General features: G+C 42.5%; 1 protein-coding gene across 18 annotated transcripts in view; it reads left to right on the forward strand.

The window, feature by feature from the left end:
* The first annotated feature begins 421 nt into the window (after positions 1-421).
* ADGRL2 (adhesion G protein-coupled receptor L2) overlaps positions 422-20,878 on the forward strand; it is an 84,839-nt gene continuing 64,382 nt past the window's right edge. For all 18 annotated transcript variants that reach the window (XM_083157830.1, XM_083157831.1, XM_083157837.1 and 15 more), the window contains exons 1-2: positions 422-631; positions 18,935-19,044. In XM_083157830.1, coding sequence (XP_083013956.1) covers positions 516-631; positions 18,935-19,044 — 226 coding nt within the window. In that variant the 5' untranslated portion in view covers positions 422-515. The remainder of the gene's footprint in view (positions 632-18,934; positions 19,045-20,878) is intronic.

Consider the following 20,878-nt stretch of genomic DNA (forward strand, 5'->3'; position numbering starts at 1 on the left):
CACTGAGAAACACCCCGTTGCTTAAAGAGCGGTTGAATCCCTATCCCCCCCTCGAGGCCAGGTGCACCCGTACACGCTTTTGTCTGTCACCAGTAGAAATTTAAAATGGATTAGTTTTAAAAATAGGACATGTCCCTGACTGATCCTCGTTCTATGGGCCAGGGGGCCATACAGTGGGAGGTGGCATGTTGCTGCATGGTCTGCTGTTATTGGTTACATGGCCCACTAGATCACTGGGGAGCCGGTGGTGTTGCAGGGGCGTCATAGGTGGAATAAATATTTCAACTCAGAAAAATGTCTGCCATCGCTGTATAGGAGGCGGGTATACGTTTCAGCATCATCTCTCCGTCCAGTTCTCTTTCCACTTGAGGAATATCTGGATTGTGTAATTTAATCATTTTTTTCTTTGTTTTTCAGCTTTTAGCCGAGCAGCATTGCCCTTTGGTCTGGTGCGGCGGGAACTGGCCTGCGAAGGATATCAAATTGATCTCCGATGTCCGGGGAGCGACGTCATCATGATCGAAAGTGCCAACTACGGTCGTACAGATGACAAGATCTGTGACGCGGATCCTTTTCAGATGGAGAATACAGACTGCCACCTTCCGGATGCCTATAAAATAATGTCACAAAGGTAGGATCTGGAATGAAAGCCTTTTTACTATGTATAGATATATAGAGAATATAGAGCTAGATCTGTGTATGTATGTATGTATGTATGTATGTATGTATGTATGTATGTATATATATATATCACACACATACAAGTTGAGTGTCCCTTATCCAAAATACTCAGGACCACATGATTTTTGGATAACGGATTATTCCGTATTTCAGAATATTGTTATATTTCAATGAGGTATCCTGCATTTATATTGTATACATTCATCAAACACCTGAAATACACACAAATATATTTTATTTGTGCATAAAACAAGGTTTCAAAACATGAAACAAAGTTTGTGTCCTATCTCAGGCACTGAATTTGAAAGCCAAGCAATTATGTCCTTGCACATATTTTGTGCTAGTTACATATCATTTCCCCAGTAGTGCCAGTTACATATCATTTCTCCAGTAGTGCTGTTACAGATGTCCCCAGTAGTGCCAGTTACATATCATTTCTCCTGTAGTGCTGTTACAGATGTCCCCAGTAGTGCCAGTTACATATCATTTCTCCAGTAGTGCTGTTACAGATGTCCCCAGTAGTGCCAGTTACATATCATTTCTCCAGTAGTGCTGTTACAGATCATATTTTCAGTAGTGTCAGTTACAGATCATATCCTCCAGTCGTGCCAGTTACAGATCATATCCTCAGTAGTGCCAGTTACAGATCATATCCTCAGTAGTGCCAGTTACAGATGTTTCCAGTAGTGCTTTTAACAATATATATATCTATATATATATATATATATATATATATATCTATATATATATATATATATATATATATATATATATACACTCAACCTGTGTGTGTATGTGTGTCACTCAACCTGTGTGTATATATACACCAGTCACTCAACCTGTGTGTGTATATGTGTATATATATATATATATATATATATAATTTCGCAGCAACCAGTCAGCGAAGTGGGTCTATCAGAACATGTGCATCATATGACAGAGTGTTACGATTAGTTTATTACATAGCCTATGTTGTTTTTAATCTTTATATGTACAGTATTATAATGGTGCTATGGCATGTTCTTTTGTTCCGGATGTATGAGTGTGTTGTTCATTGTACCTGTAGGCGGAGTATTGGCCTTCACCAAGTGTGGGGGCAACATCTGCTTCAAGATAAAGAGCGAATTCATAAGATATACTCACGTTAATTCTTATTGATACATTGTTCCATCGTGATCCCGCTGTATAATGTATGGAACATCTATTGCAGTCATGACCTTTTAGCTGTCCGCCAGGTATCAGGAGTGCCTGTGATTAGGAACGGCTTGTCTTGTGAGGGTCTTGTTCTCTGAAGACGCAGGCACTTTTTGTCCTACTTGAGTGCCCCTTTGTCCTCCTCTCTGAAAAGGTCTCCTTGATCTCCGATATCAATCAGAGACTTGTTAGGCCTAGAACAGGTTTTCTGCCCGTTGTTGGCCAGGTGTTCTCATTGCAACCCATCTCTGGTAAAAAAAAAAAATACTTAGATGTTGGCAATGACGGGAGCTTCTCCTGTGGTTGGCAAACCGCTACTTCCCTTCTTTAAAGGTAGTTTATTTTCTTTCGTTTTACCGTGTGCCTGCTCGGGATCTAAAGAGATTTTGTCAAAATAATGTTGCCTTAATGATCTCTCAGCATTTTCCTCTTTGCCCCAGCGCCAATTACCGTTCATCTAATCTTGTTGCTCCTCTCCCATCTTCATGCCTGTAGTCTGTACATCAGGTCTCCGTTGGGAGAATGTCTTCTCCAGTTACCTGTCATGTCAACTTCAGTCGTCTTAGACTAGGGATTATGAATGTTGTAACTCTCTGCTTGATCTAATGGCTCCGTGCTATGAGAGACAGCGGGCTGTGCCTCCCGTGACTCCTTCTCGTCCCATCTAGCCTAGACACATTTTGTTGACTTCCTCATTCATACGTTTTAAACTCAACACTGAACCTTATTCCACCCTATGCCGTGTTAGTATTGGAACACCGTTTTTTCATTATTTATGGACATTGTGCGAAATTTGCTAACATTCGCCAAAACCTAACGTGTTCCAGCGATAGCGCACAGTTGATGCAGGGTCGTTACAGAATACATATACAAATAAAGTGTAGCCGGGCATTTAAGCTTTGTGTGGAAATAAATTTTAATGTTTTTATTTTTTTTATTTTATTAAATGCTAATATTAAATTGGTTAAAAATATGCACAAAATTGTTAATTATAAAAACCAAATTTTAAATCTATCTATCCTAATGTTTAATATGTTCACATCTGTGTGATTGTTAAAGCGTTCTCATCATGTTCCTTTATAAAACAAGGTGTTCTGTGTTTTTGTGGTGTTTTCTCTTTGAGTCAGTGTTATTCTTAGGGAGAGTTTAGAAACTCGGGTGTTTTTCTAATGCATCCAATTCCTATACAAAACTTGTTCTACCGTATAAATAAATACAGTTTGCCTGCCAAAGCTCTGTTGACACGCAAATCGTTTGGTATGTTGTGGTGGATGTGTACTGTACATACGCTGTACTAAAGCTGTATAACAGCCAATCTTGTTTTATTTATTTTGGTAATTAGGGAATTGTAATAAAAAAAGAAAAAAAGAAAACAACTAGTCAGGGAGGAAAAACATTTAACTGCCATCATTATTTAAAAAATATATATATATATATAATAAAAAATATGTAGATCATTTCATCAATTTTTTGAAATCTGAATTAAAGCTAATTATGCAGATAGTTAATAAAGTTTTGTAAGAATTTTTTTAATGCAGTTTTTATATTTTTTTTCAAAAATAAAAAAACTATGTAGAGAATGCATCCAATTTTTTTATTGCATTTTCCAATTTTTGCAATTTTTTTTTCAAAATAGAATTAAATATTTATGTAATTCAGAATTTTTGGATTTTGCTTATTTTAGTCTTTTTGTGCCGTTTTAGGGCATAGCGTGACACTAAAATGAATTGTGTTTGTGTATGTATGTATATAGATTAATAAATTGTATTGAATCATATTGTAACTACATTACCATAAAAAAAAAAATAGGCTGCTTAAAATAAACCTAGACACGTTGGTATTATTACTCACATATATGTATTATTACATATTGTGCAATAGGCAACTTAAGTCCTAATTTATTAATAGCAAAAGTATTTAAAATGGATATCTATCTAGATTTGGAAGTTTAAAGTGATTTATATTACTGTAGATTTTATTCAACATTGTTTTTCCATTTTAATTTTCTTTTTTTGGGTGTCTTACAATATATATTGTAGAAGGTTAGAATATCGGGTTTTATATTCCCTGTGTCTGAACTCTCACATTTATCATGTACATTGGAGACGGTGGTAGGGGTTTATCCTGCTTTTTCTGTGCCGTTTGGCCCTTGTTGTCAATATCAGCCCAAGGCACTATAATTTATATTGACTGATAGTTTGAATATTTTATTTGTGGATGGTTAATTAGCATTTGTATCTAGTGAGGCAGTAAACATAATAAGAGAGCTGTTAATTGGATTTCTTTATTTAAGCAAGTTGTATCATCTCATTGTGATTTTAATCTATGGGGATACTGGCATCAGTATAGTTCAACTTCTTGTAAACCCCTTAATTCCAGATCACCCGCTGCTTCTCTATGCTAACCATAATAAATATACACTAATGTTTTCAACCCACGATCAAGCTTAAATCCCAACCCAGCCTTTACAGCATTGCGGTCACCTCCATGTTTCCGGACTCCACCGCATAAAGTAACAGTTATTCATGTTGCATTTGGTGCGTTTTTGCATATTCTCCTTGACTTCACTGTGTCGAATGTGACCTCACTTAATTATGAATGGCACAAAAAGTCTATTTGCTGGCGGTAATGTGCACGGTTATTAGAATGGCAGTCATTTATACGACTATAACCGCCATATAGGTTACTTTATCCTTGTTACGAGATTTAACATCTACTAAGGTGATTTAGAAAATGTTATACCTGTCTTCAAGTAGCCATTTATCTCTTCCTTTTACCTTTTTATTAACTGCGCCGAATTCTGAAAAGGATCAAATGTAACCAGGATTATTTTTATTCAAATATCATTTAAATATTCATCAAAGAAGGAGTTCAGCTTGAAACTGACAGCGACTATTAACATCAGAAAAATTTAATTAATTGCATTGGGTATCGCCTAGCAAAGTTAGCCAAATAGCTAAGAGGGCGAATCGCGCTATAGATTGAAGTGCAATAGTTTTATTTTACTGTGTAGCAGAGGAATTAATAGCGTTGTAGCTTCCTATGTGGGGCAATTAAATCCGGCTGTTAAGGTTCATGGCTTCTATAGAAAATTGATTGAATATAAGTTTGTAAACCCGACTAGCATATAAAAAGCCAACAGAGAGAGAAGACTTGGATCAAGGACTTTTTCAGAAGTGAAATGACGTAGAGACAAAACCAGGTCTTGCATGTGTACTCAGACTTTTTTAAAGCTTTTGGGTGGGGGGGGGGGAATAATGTTTGTTCATTTTTTGCTAGAGAAACCCTTTAAGTATAAAATTGTGAGTCAAGAAAACCAAACCAAAGCAAACACAGGTGGTTTGTGGTCTGTCCGGTGGAAAGAAATACGGCGGTCCCCGTAGCCAGAAATGCTCTGCGCGTGTCTGTAGCTTCCCCACTAATCCCGCTGCATAAAATCCCCTCAGACAGGTTTCTTTTCCTTAACGATGATGGAGAAGGAAAGCTTCTAATTTTTACATAAAATTCAGATGAAATGACTTTTATTTATAAACTCGCACCTATTTTCCTTTGCAAATGAGCTTCACAAGTCCGCAGGCGGCTAACGAATAAATTGGGGATATAGCAATGCCGGGCGACACGGTGTCACTCACATTGTTTTGCCAGTCTTTAGTTTTATGCCAATTTGCTAGTTGTCACCATCAGCGTAGTCCGTGTCCTACACACGCAAACATGTCTGACCTGCTTCCAGAGAACGTTAGGGCTCGGGAGACGAAACTCGTTAAGAAATGTGGGATATCCAATTAGGTGGCTAGAATGCAAAGAGTTTTTAATGAGATCAATTGTCAGTCAGTAAGTGAAAATCTCCTCCTTTGCTACATCAGGTTCCTATATTTTCAGCGTGCCGCTCATCGTGGGACTCCTAACAAGGGCCCGTCCTTAATTGTCAGTGCTGTCACATGTGTAGCCTATCGAGCACTGATTTACATGTAATTAAATCATGCATTAAGTGCGTGCCCCAGTCCCAAATAACACCGCTCCCCACCACCCTTAGCATTTCCAAGCCACACTCTTAGGGGTACATTTACCGAGGTGTCAGTTTTAGGAAGAAAGGGGTGTTTCCAATAGCAACCAGTTGTGATCAGCGATCGCATTCTCCTTTTTACTTCTCAAGGTCTGTTCTACCAAAAATCAGCTGTTCTGAGGAAAGCTCTCGGAACCCACCATTACCTCACCTGGCGGCCATTTTGCATGAGCGCTCCATTTACCGTGTGACCATTGCACTCTGCATTTAGTAGTCTTTACACAGAATATTTCCCTGTTCAGGAACACCCCCCTTGAGTAAGGACCATATTTGGATTATTAGCCTCACAACATTTCGTGGTTTGCCTTTACGGCATGTAAAATGTAGAATGACTGCATGGATTTGTCAGCCAGAACAGTCCATAATGGAGCAATTTCATCACAAATGCCCTTTTATGCCAACATAGGGGGTGTGCGGAGGGATACTATTGATTCTCAAGTGTCCGACAGCTGTTCAGTTGCTGCCCCAATTTAGCGCGAGTGGCAGGCACCAACGTTTTTCCACCCACACACTCCTGAGGTGGCGAGTGGAAATGTGCATCTTTTGCTTGTATTTTGGCAGAAGGCCCGACAATGTAGATGGATTTGCGTGGTAAAGTCTGGTCTGTTTTGCGCAATTCAGAAAGCAATTGGCTCCCAGTTATTTGTGCCAATCTCCGTTATTGCTGAAATACTGAAAGATCAAACTCGAGCGCAGGCATAGACACAATTAAATCACCACCCACGATGTGTCATCCATTTTCAGTGAAATCCTAGGCTACAGGCGCTTGTCGGCCCACAAAATGGCCACACACGTGCATTGTTTTGGGAATTCCTAGCAAACACCTTATGTTAATTACAGAAACCAGTGAAGTCTTTAGTTTAGGGTCAAAATCCCATATCCTTCATTGGGTTAATAGCACAGGAACGCTTAGTGACGGAGATTTACGCATGGAATCCAGCGTGATCTTATAGTTAAACTGACAAGTGACCTTCGTGAATCTTCTGTTCAGGCTCCAACCTTTTATTACACCCTGTAGAAGGTCTCTGTCCCCGGATTTGCAGTATGGACTTGTTCATCTGGATTTTGGGCGCTTTCCTAGAAAACCGAAATTATCAACAACTTCTTTCAGGTTTAATTGCATATCCTGAAAAGAAATATAAAAGGATATTATAAAGTAAATATGCTGCTTGTATTCCGGTGCTTTTGCTGCCTGTGGAGGTTTCGTGCTTACCTTTTGAAGCTTGACTTTGTGGTGGCTCAGTCCTAATTATCATTTTCTATAATCAGAATAGACATGTTCTTTGTACACCGTAAATGAGGCAGGCTAGGACATGTAGTTCAACTGAGGTGGAGCATAAGGTAACCTGCGTCTCACGGCGTCATCAGATTTGTTTGGTCTTTAAAGACTGAAAGCGAGTACGTCATTTGGTTTATAGACTATGCCGTGTAAATTATGACTAAATTCTAATGTTTGGTCCAAAGCTTTTTAGCCCTTGCAGATGTGTTTTTACTGGTGGTGAGCTCATCTCTGCAAGTGTAGAGCCATTGGTGTTGTCTCTGTCCTAGCATTTAGTGCACAGGCTGTCACAGATCAGTGTTTGCTAGACTGTATTTTGAGACCTCTTACAACTATGGCGGGATGTAATGCATTGCAAGGCCAGTGGCTGTGCGGAATGCTGGCCGAATGCTAAGTTTTTTTTCTTATTTTTAAAAGGGGTAGACCACAAAGCAAAATCATGCCTTGTAAATGACTGCCCCTTTGAAAACAACAACAACAACCTCCGCATTTGGCAAACAACCCCCAGACTCGCAACACATTCCACCCTCCACCCTATCTGTATCTGGGTGGGTATGGATCATAAGACAGACATTGTCTAGGTCCACATTGGCAAAAAGTTGACGTGAAAAGTTCAACGTAAGTTCTTCACAATGAACTCGTGGACCCTTGCCTGGTTCCAACCTGAAGGCCACATGGGTGTTGAATTCAGAAAAGGTTTTTGGATGGTTTTTAAGGGATTTTCAGCTATAAATTCCCTCTGTAATCGGTAGATCCCTACACTCAAATTAAATCCCTAATGCGGATATCGTAGGGTTAAAAATATTCACAATTCTTCTTAATTATTCACACATCCAACCTGCAGGGATAGATTGTAGTGTTCATTCTAGCACTTGCCATAATTGAAAACCCATGCAGTTCCTCTTCCCTGCCTGGGGTGTTGCTGTCTGCTGTAGTGCTTCTAGCACTGTGTGTTCTGTATATCAGCACTGATATGCAAACCAGACTTGTGCTAGAAACACCACATCAGACAGCGAGACTCCAGGCAGGGAAGAGGAACTGCATGGGTTTTCAAATATGGCGGGTGCTAGAATGAACACTAGATTGTGAGATAAACTTTGTGTAGTGTACACTGTTACAACAGGGAGACTTCCACAGCGCCACCTACTGTCCCACCAGTGTAGCTTCTAGAGAGCAATACTCAGCCTGCAGCCATTGCTGTACTCCAACAAAAAACAGCTATTCCCGTTTACTCGGCAAGATCTTGTACTTACATTAATAATGTCCCTTTTAAGTGGAGGATTTTAAATTGAATTCAGATTGTACGTGAAGAGTGATAAACTACATTTTTTGTATCCGCATCCTGCTCTATAAATCTAAAGAACAGACCTGAATGATCTCACATATGTCGGACGTCTTCCTTCCCGATGTATAATTTAGCATCCTCTCCTCTGTTTATATCAGTGACATAGTAGTGCGTGCTAGTTTTTCCACAGAGCGGTGTCTTTGCCGCTTCACGGCACAATAGCTTGTACTTCCCGGCCTGCACATGGTGTTAGCACATCTTTAATGCGCCTCACTCTTAACGTTTTATAGGTCATGATGAACTGTGTCTTGAACACCAGTCACTGCTGGCAAATGAACGACAGCCCCCCTCTCTTTCTTATTCACCCGGCTTAACCCTTTATCCACTGGCAGACGGCCGCCTGGTCCTTTTCCTTCCGTCTTGAGCTCTGTCACGGATGAAATCACGTTCTCCGGTTTAGTTACGTGCAATAAATACGGTCTTCTGCCTGTTTTTAGAGGCTGTCATGGAAGGAGAGAGCGTAAAGACCAATTTGATTTCCTTTGTTGAAATAAGATCTCTTAATAAATTATAATGAAAACTGTGGAATATGCCAGCCGGGCACCACCTCATGCCCAGACACGCTGATCACCTTTACATAAACAGCTCTTAGTGATAATAGGACGGTTCACGTATTGGTATACTGTTGTCATCTTGAGACATGTGTCGATTCATATAGAAACGAAGGCTATACTGAACGGCTTATTACTGACAATAATATAATGTCCTTGGTGAGAGATGATATCTAGGTCAGATAGGACGAACCTCAACAGTCAGCCTAGGATGCTGAAGACCTACAGTAGCACCGTTCGCTGGCTGGCTGGCCAGTAAATGTGATTGGAGCAGCCTGATTAGAATGAAATTGTTATTGCTGATGGGTTCAAGCGGCAAGAGTCCCTGTTGTTATTTCAGTTTGTACCCTCCTGATGTTGAGCATAGAAATCCGCCCAAAGTCTGGCTTTGGCACTCCTGCCCATCAGCAAATATCACCCAACAACATATGAATATCATTAAACTGGATGACATTAGGCTTTGAATCTGGTTCTCCATGGTGGCTTTTTGTTTCCTTGGTGCTGATTTAACTTAGTGCCCAGCTGTGCACATACTGTAGTGATATTTGCTACGATGGTGGACACAATATTCCATTCTGCAAGGGCTCATTGTATCACGTTGAATTTCATTATTTGTGATCTGTTTTGTACAAATGTATCCTTACGCCCCGTTCATAATACCCGTTACACTGGGTTCTCCTCATTCACTTTTTGTGTCCCGTTAACTTAATTGACCATTGGGCGTTTGGATATTGCCCGCAGTGACCCATAGTTGCCAGACTGCTGTGTTCAGCCGCATATATAAATTGCGCAATCAGGTGCATTTATTAGTTTGCACAGTGGGTTATATGCATTGTGCACAGGTTTTATGTAGTGTGACACCGCAACCTGGGGTTTCTCTCTATCTATCCGTTGTGTGCCCTACAGCCCACAACACCGTCACACCCTTCCTTTGGACCACATTGTATCGCTCTACGGGCGCAGTCTAATGCTCCGGCCACGCAATAGTCCGCTGGGGGGTTTGAGGCCTGAGGTGTAGGAGAAGAATGTGCCACAGATTTTTAATGATGAATCTGATTTTGCTACTAACACCATGTTTAATAAATCATCTCGTTTCGAGGACTTTTTTGTGTTAAATTAGACTACTTACAGATGAGATTTATTTGGTGGGATATTACGGGTTTGGGAAATTCTACAGAAGTGGGCCAGGTCCCCGGAGATATGAGACCGACCTTTGGAGTAGGAATGCGGCAGAGTTTGTGATTAATGTACTTTGTACCGTATGCGCCACGCTGTTTGTGAGAAGGAAAGCGAGTGGTCCTGACAGATAGCCCGGCTCACCTCCCTGTGCTGCATTCATCTGTTATATACGGCATATTCCGATCAACTATTGGCGCCTTGGTTTTGTCTCTGTGTATAATGTAACCAGTTCCCTGCTCATCATAATTGTAGCGCCGTCTGCTGTGCACGCCCAGCAGCACTTTAATTGCTCCATCGAACGCCAACTAGCGCAAAATGATTGAATCCCCCAGTAGAGGTGCTACAGCATTAGCCTTTTATTTTATGTAGTTGTAATGTGGGTGCTTATCAGACCCTGCTGTAGAGCAGAGAGCCATGCTGTTACTTGTAGTTCCACAACAGGTCACAGCTTGCCTATTTCTTTGTCTATAACTCAAGATTAACCAGGCTTGTCTTAGAGGTATCCAGATGATAGATCGAGGGTCAATCTGTTGACATACACAAAAGATTGACACACACACACAAAAGGTCGACTTGAATTTATCGCAATTTTTATACATATATATATGTATAAAAATTATAAAATATATATATTTTATAATTTGAGTCCATGTGGATGGTTATGTGACCCGAAACTAATTGGAGGCTCATGTGTCGACATTTTCCACATCACCCTTTTGCTTGTATTGTCCAACTTTTTGTTAATCTTGTGCACTTTGTGACTGTTTGCCTAGGCACCATCGACCCTTTATTCTAAAACTGAACGATGTCAGCCATTCGGTGAGGTTGTCACTCTGGGCTCAATTCACACCTGCTCGCTGCTCTGCGAATTCCTGGCGGGATTTCTCTAGTGTGGGGTGGGGGTTTCCTGCTTGCAGGTCTGAATTGGACCCTTGCTGTAATCTACTTGCGCCGTATTTACGCGGCTTGCCAGATTGTCTACAGGATAATATTTTACACGATCGTCCTGTAAAGAGGCGTTCTCGGTTCTCGCTCCTGCGCCAACCATTTCCGTGAACCGGTTTATTTCCCGCTAGTGAGACGATGTATTTAAGTCCCACACAGCGGCCGCATTATCGCGCCCCTATGCTTTGTAGGTATTTGCAGATCTGCAGAAAGAGAAAGAAAAGCAATCTCTTCCGAAGCACTGTATCCGATCGTATCGCTCTTTAATACTAGAACGGGATTTGTCATTTTTCCCTTTCTGAACCCGGTTTTACGTCGCTCCCTGTTTAGATGGTAACATTTAACACCGGCTACATTCGCCGCTCTCTATGTTCTGTGCTCATTCTCATGCTAAAATGCCAGATAAGAAAGCCATCAGTTTCTTTGTGCATTTATCATTGCCGAGGAATGTAAGTGACTGAGGTGAGCTCGCAGGATCCCTGGTGGAGGGGAAATTATACAAGATAGCATTTCGGGTAATGAAATGTTGGCTGAATGCTTGAGCGTTCCTGTTCAGTTACCATGAACACCTCCGGCAATTCTGTGTCGCCGTCTTATCAGCCACTCCCTGCCGGCTGCCCGCCGCTCCCGTGAATACAATCCCATTTTCTCCCAGTTCTGCTCCGTGCTGGGGATGGCAGGAACGGAGCCACTAATTGTGTAAACTCACCAGATCCCCGCAGTGTTAAGCATTCCGATAAAAGGATTAAAATAGAAATGGATGTAGCGGGAGTTTCCATCTAGCCCTCGACGGCGCAATTTATCGGAAGTTCAGTAAATACTGACATTCGCTTTATTTCAATAATATATATATATTTGTATAATGCTGATTTGCACAGGCTATGGTGGGGGGGGGGGGTTTCCCCCCTCCCCCCTACTTTGGAGATTATGGGTTTATCCCCTGTAACACACTGAATAAACATGATTGGGAGCTGGCATATCCATTGTTCTGCTTGTATCCAATCTTCATATGTAATGGATAGCGGCAGTGATAAAACCGGCATCTGATGAGGTTTGGTGTTATTACCCCTACACACATTGGGCTCTTGACATCCTTTGCACTGCATCCATGTGTACTTTCACAGATCTTGGGTGTTTGCATATCTGCAAAGTCTTGTCCCTCCCCCTTTATGGGACCAAGCGCACCACATAGTGGTAAATAAGCTTTTCACGCAACCAGGTGAGGCGTGTAACGTTATGTGATACGCTTCTGAATTGTTCATGTGCCGTCACGGAATTTCTTGTCTGTGTACTTATACACCATCGCACAATGGTTGGTGTGCTTTTTCTACTGCCATCGCACAGTGTTTGGCGCGCTTTTATACCGCCATAGCACAATGGTTGGTGTGCTTTTATACCGCCATCGCACAGTGGTTGGTGTGCTGTTATACCGCCATCGCGATTTTGCACTATTGTATATCTTTTAATTATTTACTTATGACACCAGCTTATTCCGTATTATTTGGTACATTTTTCTAAAATATCGTAAACACTAAAATTTAAACAATAATGGAATATATAAACGATACACACACATTTATATTTGACCTTAATATATTATATATAATTTATTTTGAACCTTTTATAAATATTTTTCTGTGTTAACAAGAAAAATAAACATTAATGGAAAGTCCCTTTTAAATGGCTGGCAAGATGTGATACTCGCTAGCTGGGAATTCTCTAATTAATTCAGTCCAGTTCTCCCCGTTTCTTGCGGTTTGTTGAGCTACACAAATGAATCACCACGGTTACCCTACGGAATGCAGCGATCTCGCCGTATACGTTCGGCTGTAGAACATAAAGAGCCCATGTCCTCTTGGGTGACTTTACAGAAAACAAGATTTTATATATATTTTTTTCCAGCCTATAAAATGTGTCCTAAATGCAGGTTTCTTTGCATTATTGTAGCCTGTAATCCTCTAAGTGGGTAATTAACGGTTCAGAAAAGCAATTTGTGGAGCACAAGAGCCATAAAGGTGAAAAAGATATATATTTTTTTCCTTTTTGAGTGTTCTTTAAGGAGTAAATAATTATGGGAGAGGTGATTTTTAAGATGACCACTCTGAATGTGAACGTAATTAGGAGAAACGGTGTGAAAATTGACGAGCATGTATATGTAAGAATTTCAAATCATAACAAGTCTAATTAAATATTGAAAAGCCCAAAATCTCCCGGTGCAAGAAAAATTACCTGCCACAAAGTCTGTAACTTTGCAGATAATTAGCTGGGGTTATTCAGAAAGTAATCCAGAGATGGCTTCCAAGGTCCTGCAAGGTTACGTCTTATTACACTGCACATTTTGTATGGTCTGGTATCAAGTTCCTTGTTAATTTGAACGAACTAGAGAATTGCGAATCCCAATTTCCTTAGCTCTCGATGTCTGCGTTTTACGATGGTGAGAATTTCTGCAAATGATTTCCCTAAGCTAAGACTGTGCAGAAATACATAGAAATGATGCAATTAATCTGTTGTGGAACAAGCTTAGGGATGCTATCCGTGCTGTACAAAAATAAAAATGTTTGGGGTCACCCGTAGCAACCAATTAAATGCTTGATTTCATTTGGTGAAGACCAGGACAGATTGTGATTGGTTTCTCATTGCATTCATTTTGTTGTGAAAGAATTGGGTATGGATTTAGAAGCATCCAGGGAGGAGACTTATTTGAAATGAAATATATGAAGGACTTCCGCCTTCCATAGTGCCACGTGTTACCACTTGTTTCAGTAAGAAGAAATAGCCCCTAAAAATCAGAGTACTCCCATAGCACTCTTGCCAAAATACCCCACACTTTTATGCTGCCTGAGCTCCACCCACATGCTCCTCCTTCTCTGTGCTGCCTGAGCTCCACCCACATGCTCCTTCTCTGTGCTGCTTCAGCTCCACCCACATGCTCCTCCTCCTCTGTGCTGCCTAAACTCTCACATGCTCCACCTCCTCTGTGCTGCCTCAGCTCTCACACATGCTCCGCCTCCTCTGTGCTGCCCGAGCTCCATCCATGTGCTCCTCCTTCTCTGTGCTGCCTGAGCTCCACTGACCTGCTGCTCCTCCTCCTCCTATTCTGTCAGAGCTCCTTCTTTTTCATGCTGCCTGTACAGGGAAGGACAGGTGACATGAAAGCCTCCCTGCTTCCATTCAGTTGTATGCCCTGCAGGGTCCCAGATGGAACCCCGTTGCTAACTTGTACTAGCATAGGGACTATTACAGTTGCTATTGACTGAATATTAAAGTGTAAGGAAATGAACACACATTGTTTTCCCAGCACTGAATGATGCCAATAATTACACTTGAAGACCTCATGTTGACAGAATTCATAGATCTTGGTTATATATATTTGCAAATACATGGGTAAGTCCCTAAGCTGTCTGTCAAGGCTTCTCTGGGTATTGAGGGTCCCTGTTGCTATATCAAGGTGCATGTCGCAGAACCCCAAAAATCAGCATAAGCTACATATTAAAAAGTTTGTTAGACTTTTAGTTCCTTGCCGGTTTTCCGAATTTGTGTGTAGCCCTGTGTAGTATAGAGTCCTGACACTTGGTTCTGACCGTTCTGGCTATAATGCAGGGACAGACTCTGACCGTGCTGGGTATAATGCAGGAACAGGCTCTGACCGTGCTGGGTGTAATGCAGGAACAGGCTCTGACCGTGCTGGGTGTAATGCTGGGGACAGGCTCTGACCGTGCTGGGTGTAATGCAGGGACAGGCTCTGACCATGCTGGGTGTAATGCAGTGACAGGCTCTGACCGTGCTGGGTGTAATGCAGGAACAGGCTCTGACCGTGCTGGGTGTAATGCAGGAACAGGCTCTGACCGTGCTGGGTATAATGCAGGAACAGGCTCTGACCGTGCTGGGTGTAATGCTGGGGACAGGCTCTGACCATGCTGGGTGTAATGCAGGGACAGCCTCTGACCGTGCTGGGTGTAATGCAGGGACAGGCTCTGACCGTTCTGGCTATAATGCAGGGACAGACTCTGACCGTGCTGGGTATAATGCAGGAACAGGCTCTGACCGTGCTGGGTGTAATGCAGGAACAGGCTCTGACCCTGCTGGGTGTAATGCAGGGACAGCCTCTGACCGTGCTGGGTGTAATGCAGGAACAGGCTCTGACCGTGCTGGGTGTAATGCTGGGGACAGGCTCTGACCGTGCTGGGTGTAATGCTAAGGACAGGCTCTGACTGTGCTGGGTGTAATGCAGGGACAGGCTCTGACCGTCCTGGGTATAATGCAGGGACAGGCTCTGACTGTGCTGGGTGTAATGCTGGGGACAGGCTCTGACCGTGCTGGGTGTAATGCTGGGAACAGGCTCTGACCGTGCTGGGTATAATGCAGGGACAGGCTCTGACCATGCTGGGTATAATGCAGGGACAGGCTCTGACACAGAGACACCACCATGATTCGGGTGTAGACCGGGGTGATAATAGCGCTGGTGTGTAACACATCTGTGACCGATAACAGGTCTCGGGATCCATGCACTTTTTATATTAATTACACTACATTTAGTTTTTTAATTTCATGGTTACTTTGCATTGAAGGTTTTTCATGGGGAATTCATTAGTTTTCAATCACCGTAATGGAGATGCACTTTCTTACTTCATTTCACCCACTTTCCTGCACACATCTCATCTCTTGTGATGGCAGAGTTACTGGGGGCGCAGCGGCCCTCTCCGTTCTTCCACCATCTCCCAACTACAGGCAGCAGCGGATGATAAGCAAATGAGGAGTCGGAAACGCTGTGCTGCGCCGGTACTGTATGTGCGGCAATATCCATGACCAGCAAATACATGACCAAGTGTGAGACGTTCTTGAGGTTTGCTTCATCGAGTCAACTGAGGCTGAGTCCGTGTCTAGGATGACAGCTGGTTTAAATGGTGATAAAGTTGACGCAAGCAAAATGTTGACACATGAAAAGATGAACGTGAGTTTATTGGGATTTTTCATTTCTCAAACTGTTCCATATTTTGACATCCAGAGTCTCACAGAAATGTAGAAAAGTTTTGAGAGACTCGCGTCGATCATTTGACAATGTCAACGTAGAGTCCGAGTACAAAGTTGCACGTTGCGGTGGAATCCTTTCTATAATGTGGGTCTATCACGCCGCTCTCGGCGTCACTGTGATTGCAGTGAAGTTGTACTGGGCAGTTGCCATACTTCTGTAATAACTAATAGATACAGTGTGGAGTGGAAGTTGTACTGCGCAATCCGTCCTTCTGTCTTACAAAGCCCGGTAGGTGTTTCCCCGGCACTGTATTCCGGCTTCCTCCTCTCTCTATAACTGCGCACTCTGTATTCCTGCATTCCCCCGGTACCAGCAGTTTGCGAGCCACGCTGCCATTAGTCTATGTTGATGTCATGCGCCTTTCATTCCCATCCCGTATTTTTAATCTCTCCGAGTAGCACTGAATAATGGCCCCTGGCAGGTGCTAATGAAATTTTCTTCATTTATATTTTCACGCTGAAACCTCGATTGAAAACGGCGTCCAATGGCCCAGAGACAGAGCCGTTTCAGGGGACCTCTAATAATGATCTGGTGCAGATGAAGAGCGATACGGCGCCAGAGAAGTCGTTTAAGGAAGAAAGCGAGCGCACTATCGCTTTATTGTAGCATATCTAATGATCGGCTGAAGATTCCCAATAGTTTTTGGAGCATGACAAGAGAAACTAATGTTATCTTGCCAAAACAGAAGTCCCAGCTTAATCAGTAGAACAAGAATATTGATTAAAACACTTTGCACAATAGATTACGCGGAGAATCTCTGCTCCATCATTCCACGCTCGGTAACGTGTGATAACAAACTGGGGAGAACCGTGGCTTAAAATGTTTTGTTTTGCATTGTGCATCCTAAGTTTTTTTTTTTTTTAGTTTTAAGTACATTTCAAAAAAAAATGTTTTTGGAAGCTGTGACACCATTGACGTCATGCGTTTTAGGTCACTGTAGAGGTCACGCTTTCATAATACATTATGAGCTGATTCTCCCACATGATACCGGTCGCGTCCTGCATCGTGTGGGTAGCAGTAAGCAGACGCCGCTGTATCTGAGGTTTAAGAGCCAATCAGAGAACGTGCAACTGCCGCTGAGATCCAGGGACCATACCACCCTAGGGGCCGATTAATACCCACTTCTCATTTAGGCTGTACACCCTAACCTATTTATAAGGATTACTGTGCGGTTCTAGGGGGCTGACGAGGTAACACCGTCTATCCTGCTTCTGATCAGTCACAACGGGAGACGTAAATACACTTTATAATCTTCCTATTTATTCTGAGTGTTTTAATTCCAACTTCTAAAGCATTTCTTCCTTGTTATCCGTGTTTATTAAATCATTAATGAATTGGTTTCTCTTTTTTTCCCCACTCCTGAAAGTGACAAATTAATTGTACCGTAAGTCTCTGTAAATACGTTGAGCTCCTTGACATTGCTCTGTACAGCGTTATTTTAAAACAACTTTGAGTGCGAGATGAAAAGCAGATTTATGCGCTTATTAATATTTTATATATAGTTTTGTTTGCAAGGATAGAACATTGCTGACATTCTAAGAAACATGTTTTCATGGCAGATAATTGCAGGCAGCGTGGAGGGGGTGGCTTATTCTTTATATAGGACATATTGTTTGTTCCAGTTATTGGAAGGTACTAGGACCTGGACATTTGTGGTGGCGTAACCTGCTGTACCGGGGCATTGTGTGGTGCACCGTCCCAGAGACTCTCTCCAGCAGCGTCCGTACTGGGACCTAGTCCTTGTGGTGGCTGACTCCAGACAGGCTGCCATGTGCTTTTTACTAAGGAGTGGCTTCCGTCTGGCCATACTACCATACAGGCCTGATTGGTGGATTGCTGCATAGATGGCCGTCCTTCTGGAAGGTTCTCCTCTCTCCACAGAAGAATGCTGTAGCTCTGACAGAGTGACCATCGGGTTCCTGGTCACCTCCGTGACTAGGGCCCTTCCCCCCCAATCGCTCGGTTAGGCTGGCCAGCACTGAGAAGTGTCCTGGTGGTTCTGAACGTCTTCCATTTACGGATGATGGAGGCCATTGTGCTCATTGGGACCTTCATAACAGCAGATATATTCTGTAACCTTCCCCAGATTGGTGCCTCCAGACGACACTGTGTCGAAGGTCTGTAGACCATTCGTTTGACCCCATACTTGGGGGACCTTACATACACAGGTGTGCGCCTTCCCAAATCATGTCCAATCACCTGAATGCACCACAGGTGGACTCCAATTACACGGTGGGAACATCTCAAGGGTGGTTGGTAGAAACAGGATGCACCTGGCAAAGGCTGTGAATACTTATGCACGTGTGATTTCTTAGTTTTTTATTTTTAATACATTTTCAATAATCTCCCTAAAACTTTTTTTTATGTGTCATGTCACGTGTGTAGAATTTTGTGGGGAGAAAATAAATGTATTCCATTTTGAAATCTATAAGTACGTAACATTATAAAATGTGAGAAAGGTGACGCGCTGTGAATACTTTCCTGATGCACACTGTGTGTATGTGTATGTGTGTATGCACCCACAACCAGCTCTTGGCTTGGGCGCCTCTATTGTGTTAATAGCAGTTTCCTTTCCTCAGTTTGCTTGCGTGGGATCTGGGGCTCTTTAGAATCCGCACGTTTGTATTATACTTGATTAATGGTCTGATTTCTTTTCTAATTACAGGTGTAACAATAGGACGCAGTGTGTGGTGATCACAGGATCCGACGTGTTCCCTGACCCTTGTCCAGGGACCTACAAGTACTTGGAAGTGCAATATGAATGTGTACCATACAGTAAGTAACCCTTTCTGGCACTGCCTACACTTCTGCCATACTGCATGCAGGGCAAGGCGAGACCCTACCCCCGAAATGTGGCCGAGAGCCACACCGGTCCTCTGGCCAAATGTTCTCCTGCAGCCTTAAGTGTTTGCTTTCAGGACCAGTGTTTTTCTAGAAAACAAGCGAGATTTAGCGGCGCTGGGTGCCAGGAACAATGTCTGCGTCTGCCCGGTGCCGGGGTCTGACAAATTGATTTGGCTCGCACTTTCCTAAAGAAAGTATTGACTTTGATTTCAATCACAAGTTTGCTGGAGCAGCTTACCTGCTGCTACGCTTCCCTTTGTGCGCCTTAGTCACTTCTGCTGAGACCAATCCCTCCATTATTGAGGAATTATATTTGTTTTCAAAGAAAAATTGCTGCCGGTAAACTCTTGGAGTGTGGTTGGGATGTGCAAAGGCTTTCGCTCCCCTGGTGTCTGAGAGAAGCTCGCAACAGCATGCAAAAGTATTCAATCCCCCTCTCGTGTCTCTGGTTTCGGGAACTGTGGTTCAGTTTCACTATAAACTGGACTTGGAACGTAGAAATCAGGGAGTGCTATCGCTGTACCACTCCGGTACCCTAATTAGGTTCTCGTAATTACAGTCCTGAAAAGAGTAGAATGTAAACACAAGTAGCTTTATTAAAAACACTTCTACACTAGATTCCACATTTCTTTAAGACATATATACTAATTCTAAGTGCGGCTGCAATAAGTTTCAAAGTTTAGGAGAATCTTTGAAAGTGGGATTCGCTACGTGTGGAATAGCGTCTAAGTTGCACTATGCGTCCAGCGTAATGTAGTGCATGAAGCGTAGGTGTATGGGGAGGTATCGGCCTGTGTAATGTCACAGGGCGTGAAGAGTTTGTCTACCTTTGTTACAGTGTGCATGGATTATTTAATTGCAGATCCCATTCTTGTCATTCACTCGCTGTAGAGCTGTAATCTTTTCTTTTAGCGAATATTTAAATTCTGAAGAAATCGTTCCTGCATCCCGTGTAGTGTATATTACATGTATGTGGCGTGTGATTTATATATGATATTTTCTCCACTACAGGACTCTTATTTCACATTCATTAAGGTTGCTATGTCATAAAATGTAATGTTGTCTTGCACGCAAAGTGATAAACGGTACCTGAAACTGGGGCGTGAATACATAAGTTACGTATTTGGGGGTGATGAAATGAAAGGGTTTTGTTGTTCACACGGGAAGCAGCCATTTTGTACAGTGGGAGCCATTGCGGACCACAGTGATGTCGTGTTCTCAAGCGAATTTATAGGCTGCCAGTTTTTTTTTATTTTTATGTTGGTTCATCCCACAAAATGGCTGCCTCCACTATGTCAGCACCTGGGGAAATGTAATGCTATCCTTCACTCTATTCATAGCTGTGGGGGGGGATTAAGTTTCCCAATATGGTTATGGCATAAAGGTCCAAATGGTCTATCAACCTAGTGGTAGCCAACCCTAGCCCTCGAGAGCTACCAACAGTTCACATTTTCCAGACAACCTAGCTGCTGCACAGCTGCACTCATTAATCACTGACACATTTTAAAAGATCCACAGATGGAGCTAATTAGCTCACTTGTGATTCTGTGAGGAGACCTGCAAAACTTGCACTGTTGGTAGCTCTCGAGGACTAGGGCTGGCTACCCCAGACCTAGACTGTTGACCAAATGCAGTCTAATACCCCCTCACCCTTCCCCTACCTTCCACCTCAGTAAAATCCATTGCGAGTGTAAGGGACAAATGGCAACTCTTGACGTTTTTGGCTGCTTGCAAAACTATATTCCTAGATTTTTATGCAACTTTA

Source organism: Crinia signifera, chromosome 8 (assembly GCF_055691185.1).
Source record: "Crinia signifera chromosome 8, ASM5569118v1, whole genome shotgun sequence".
Taxonomy (NCBI): Eukaryota; Metazoa; Chordata; class Amphibia; order Anura; family Myobatrachidae; genus Crinia; species Crinia signifera.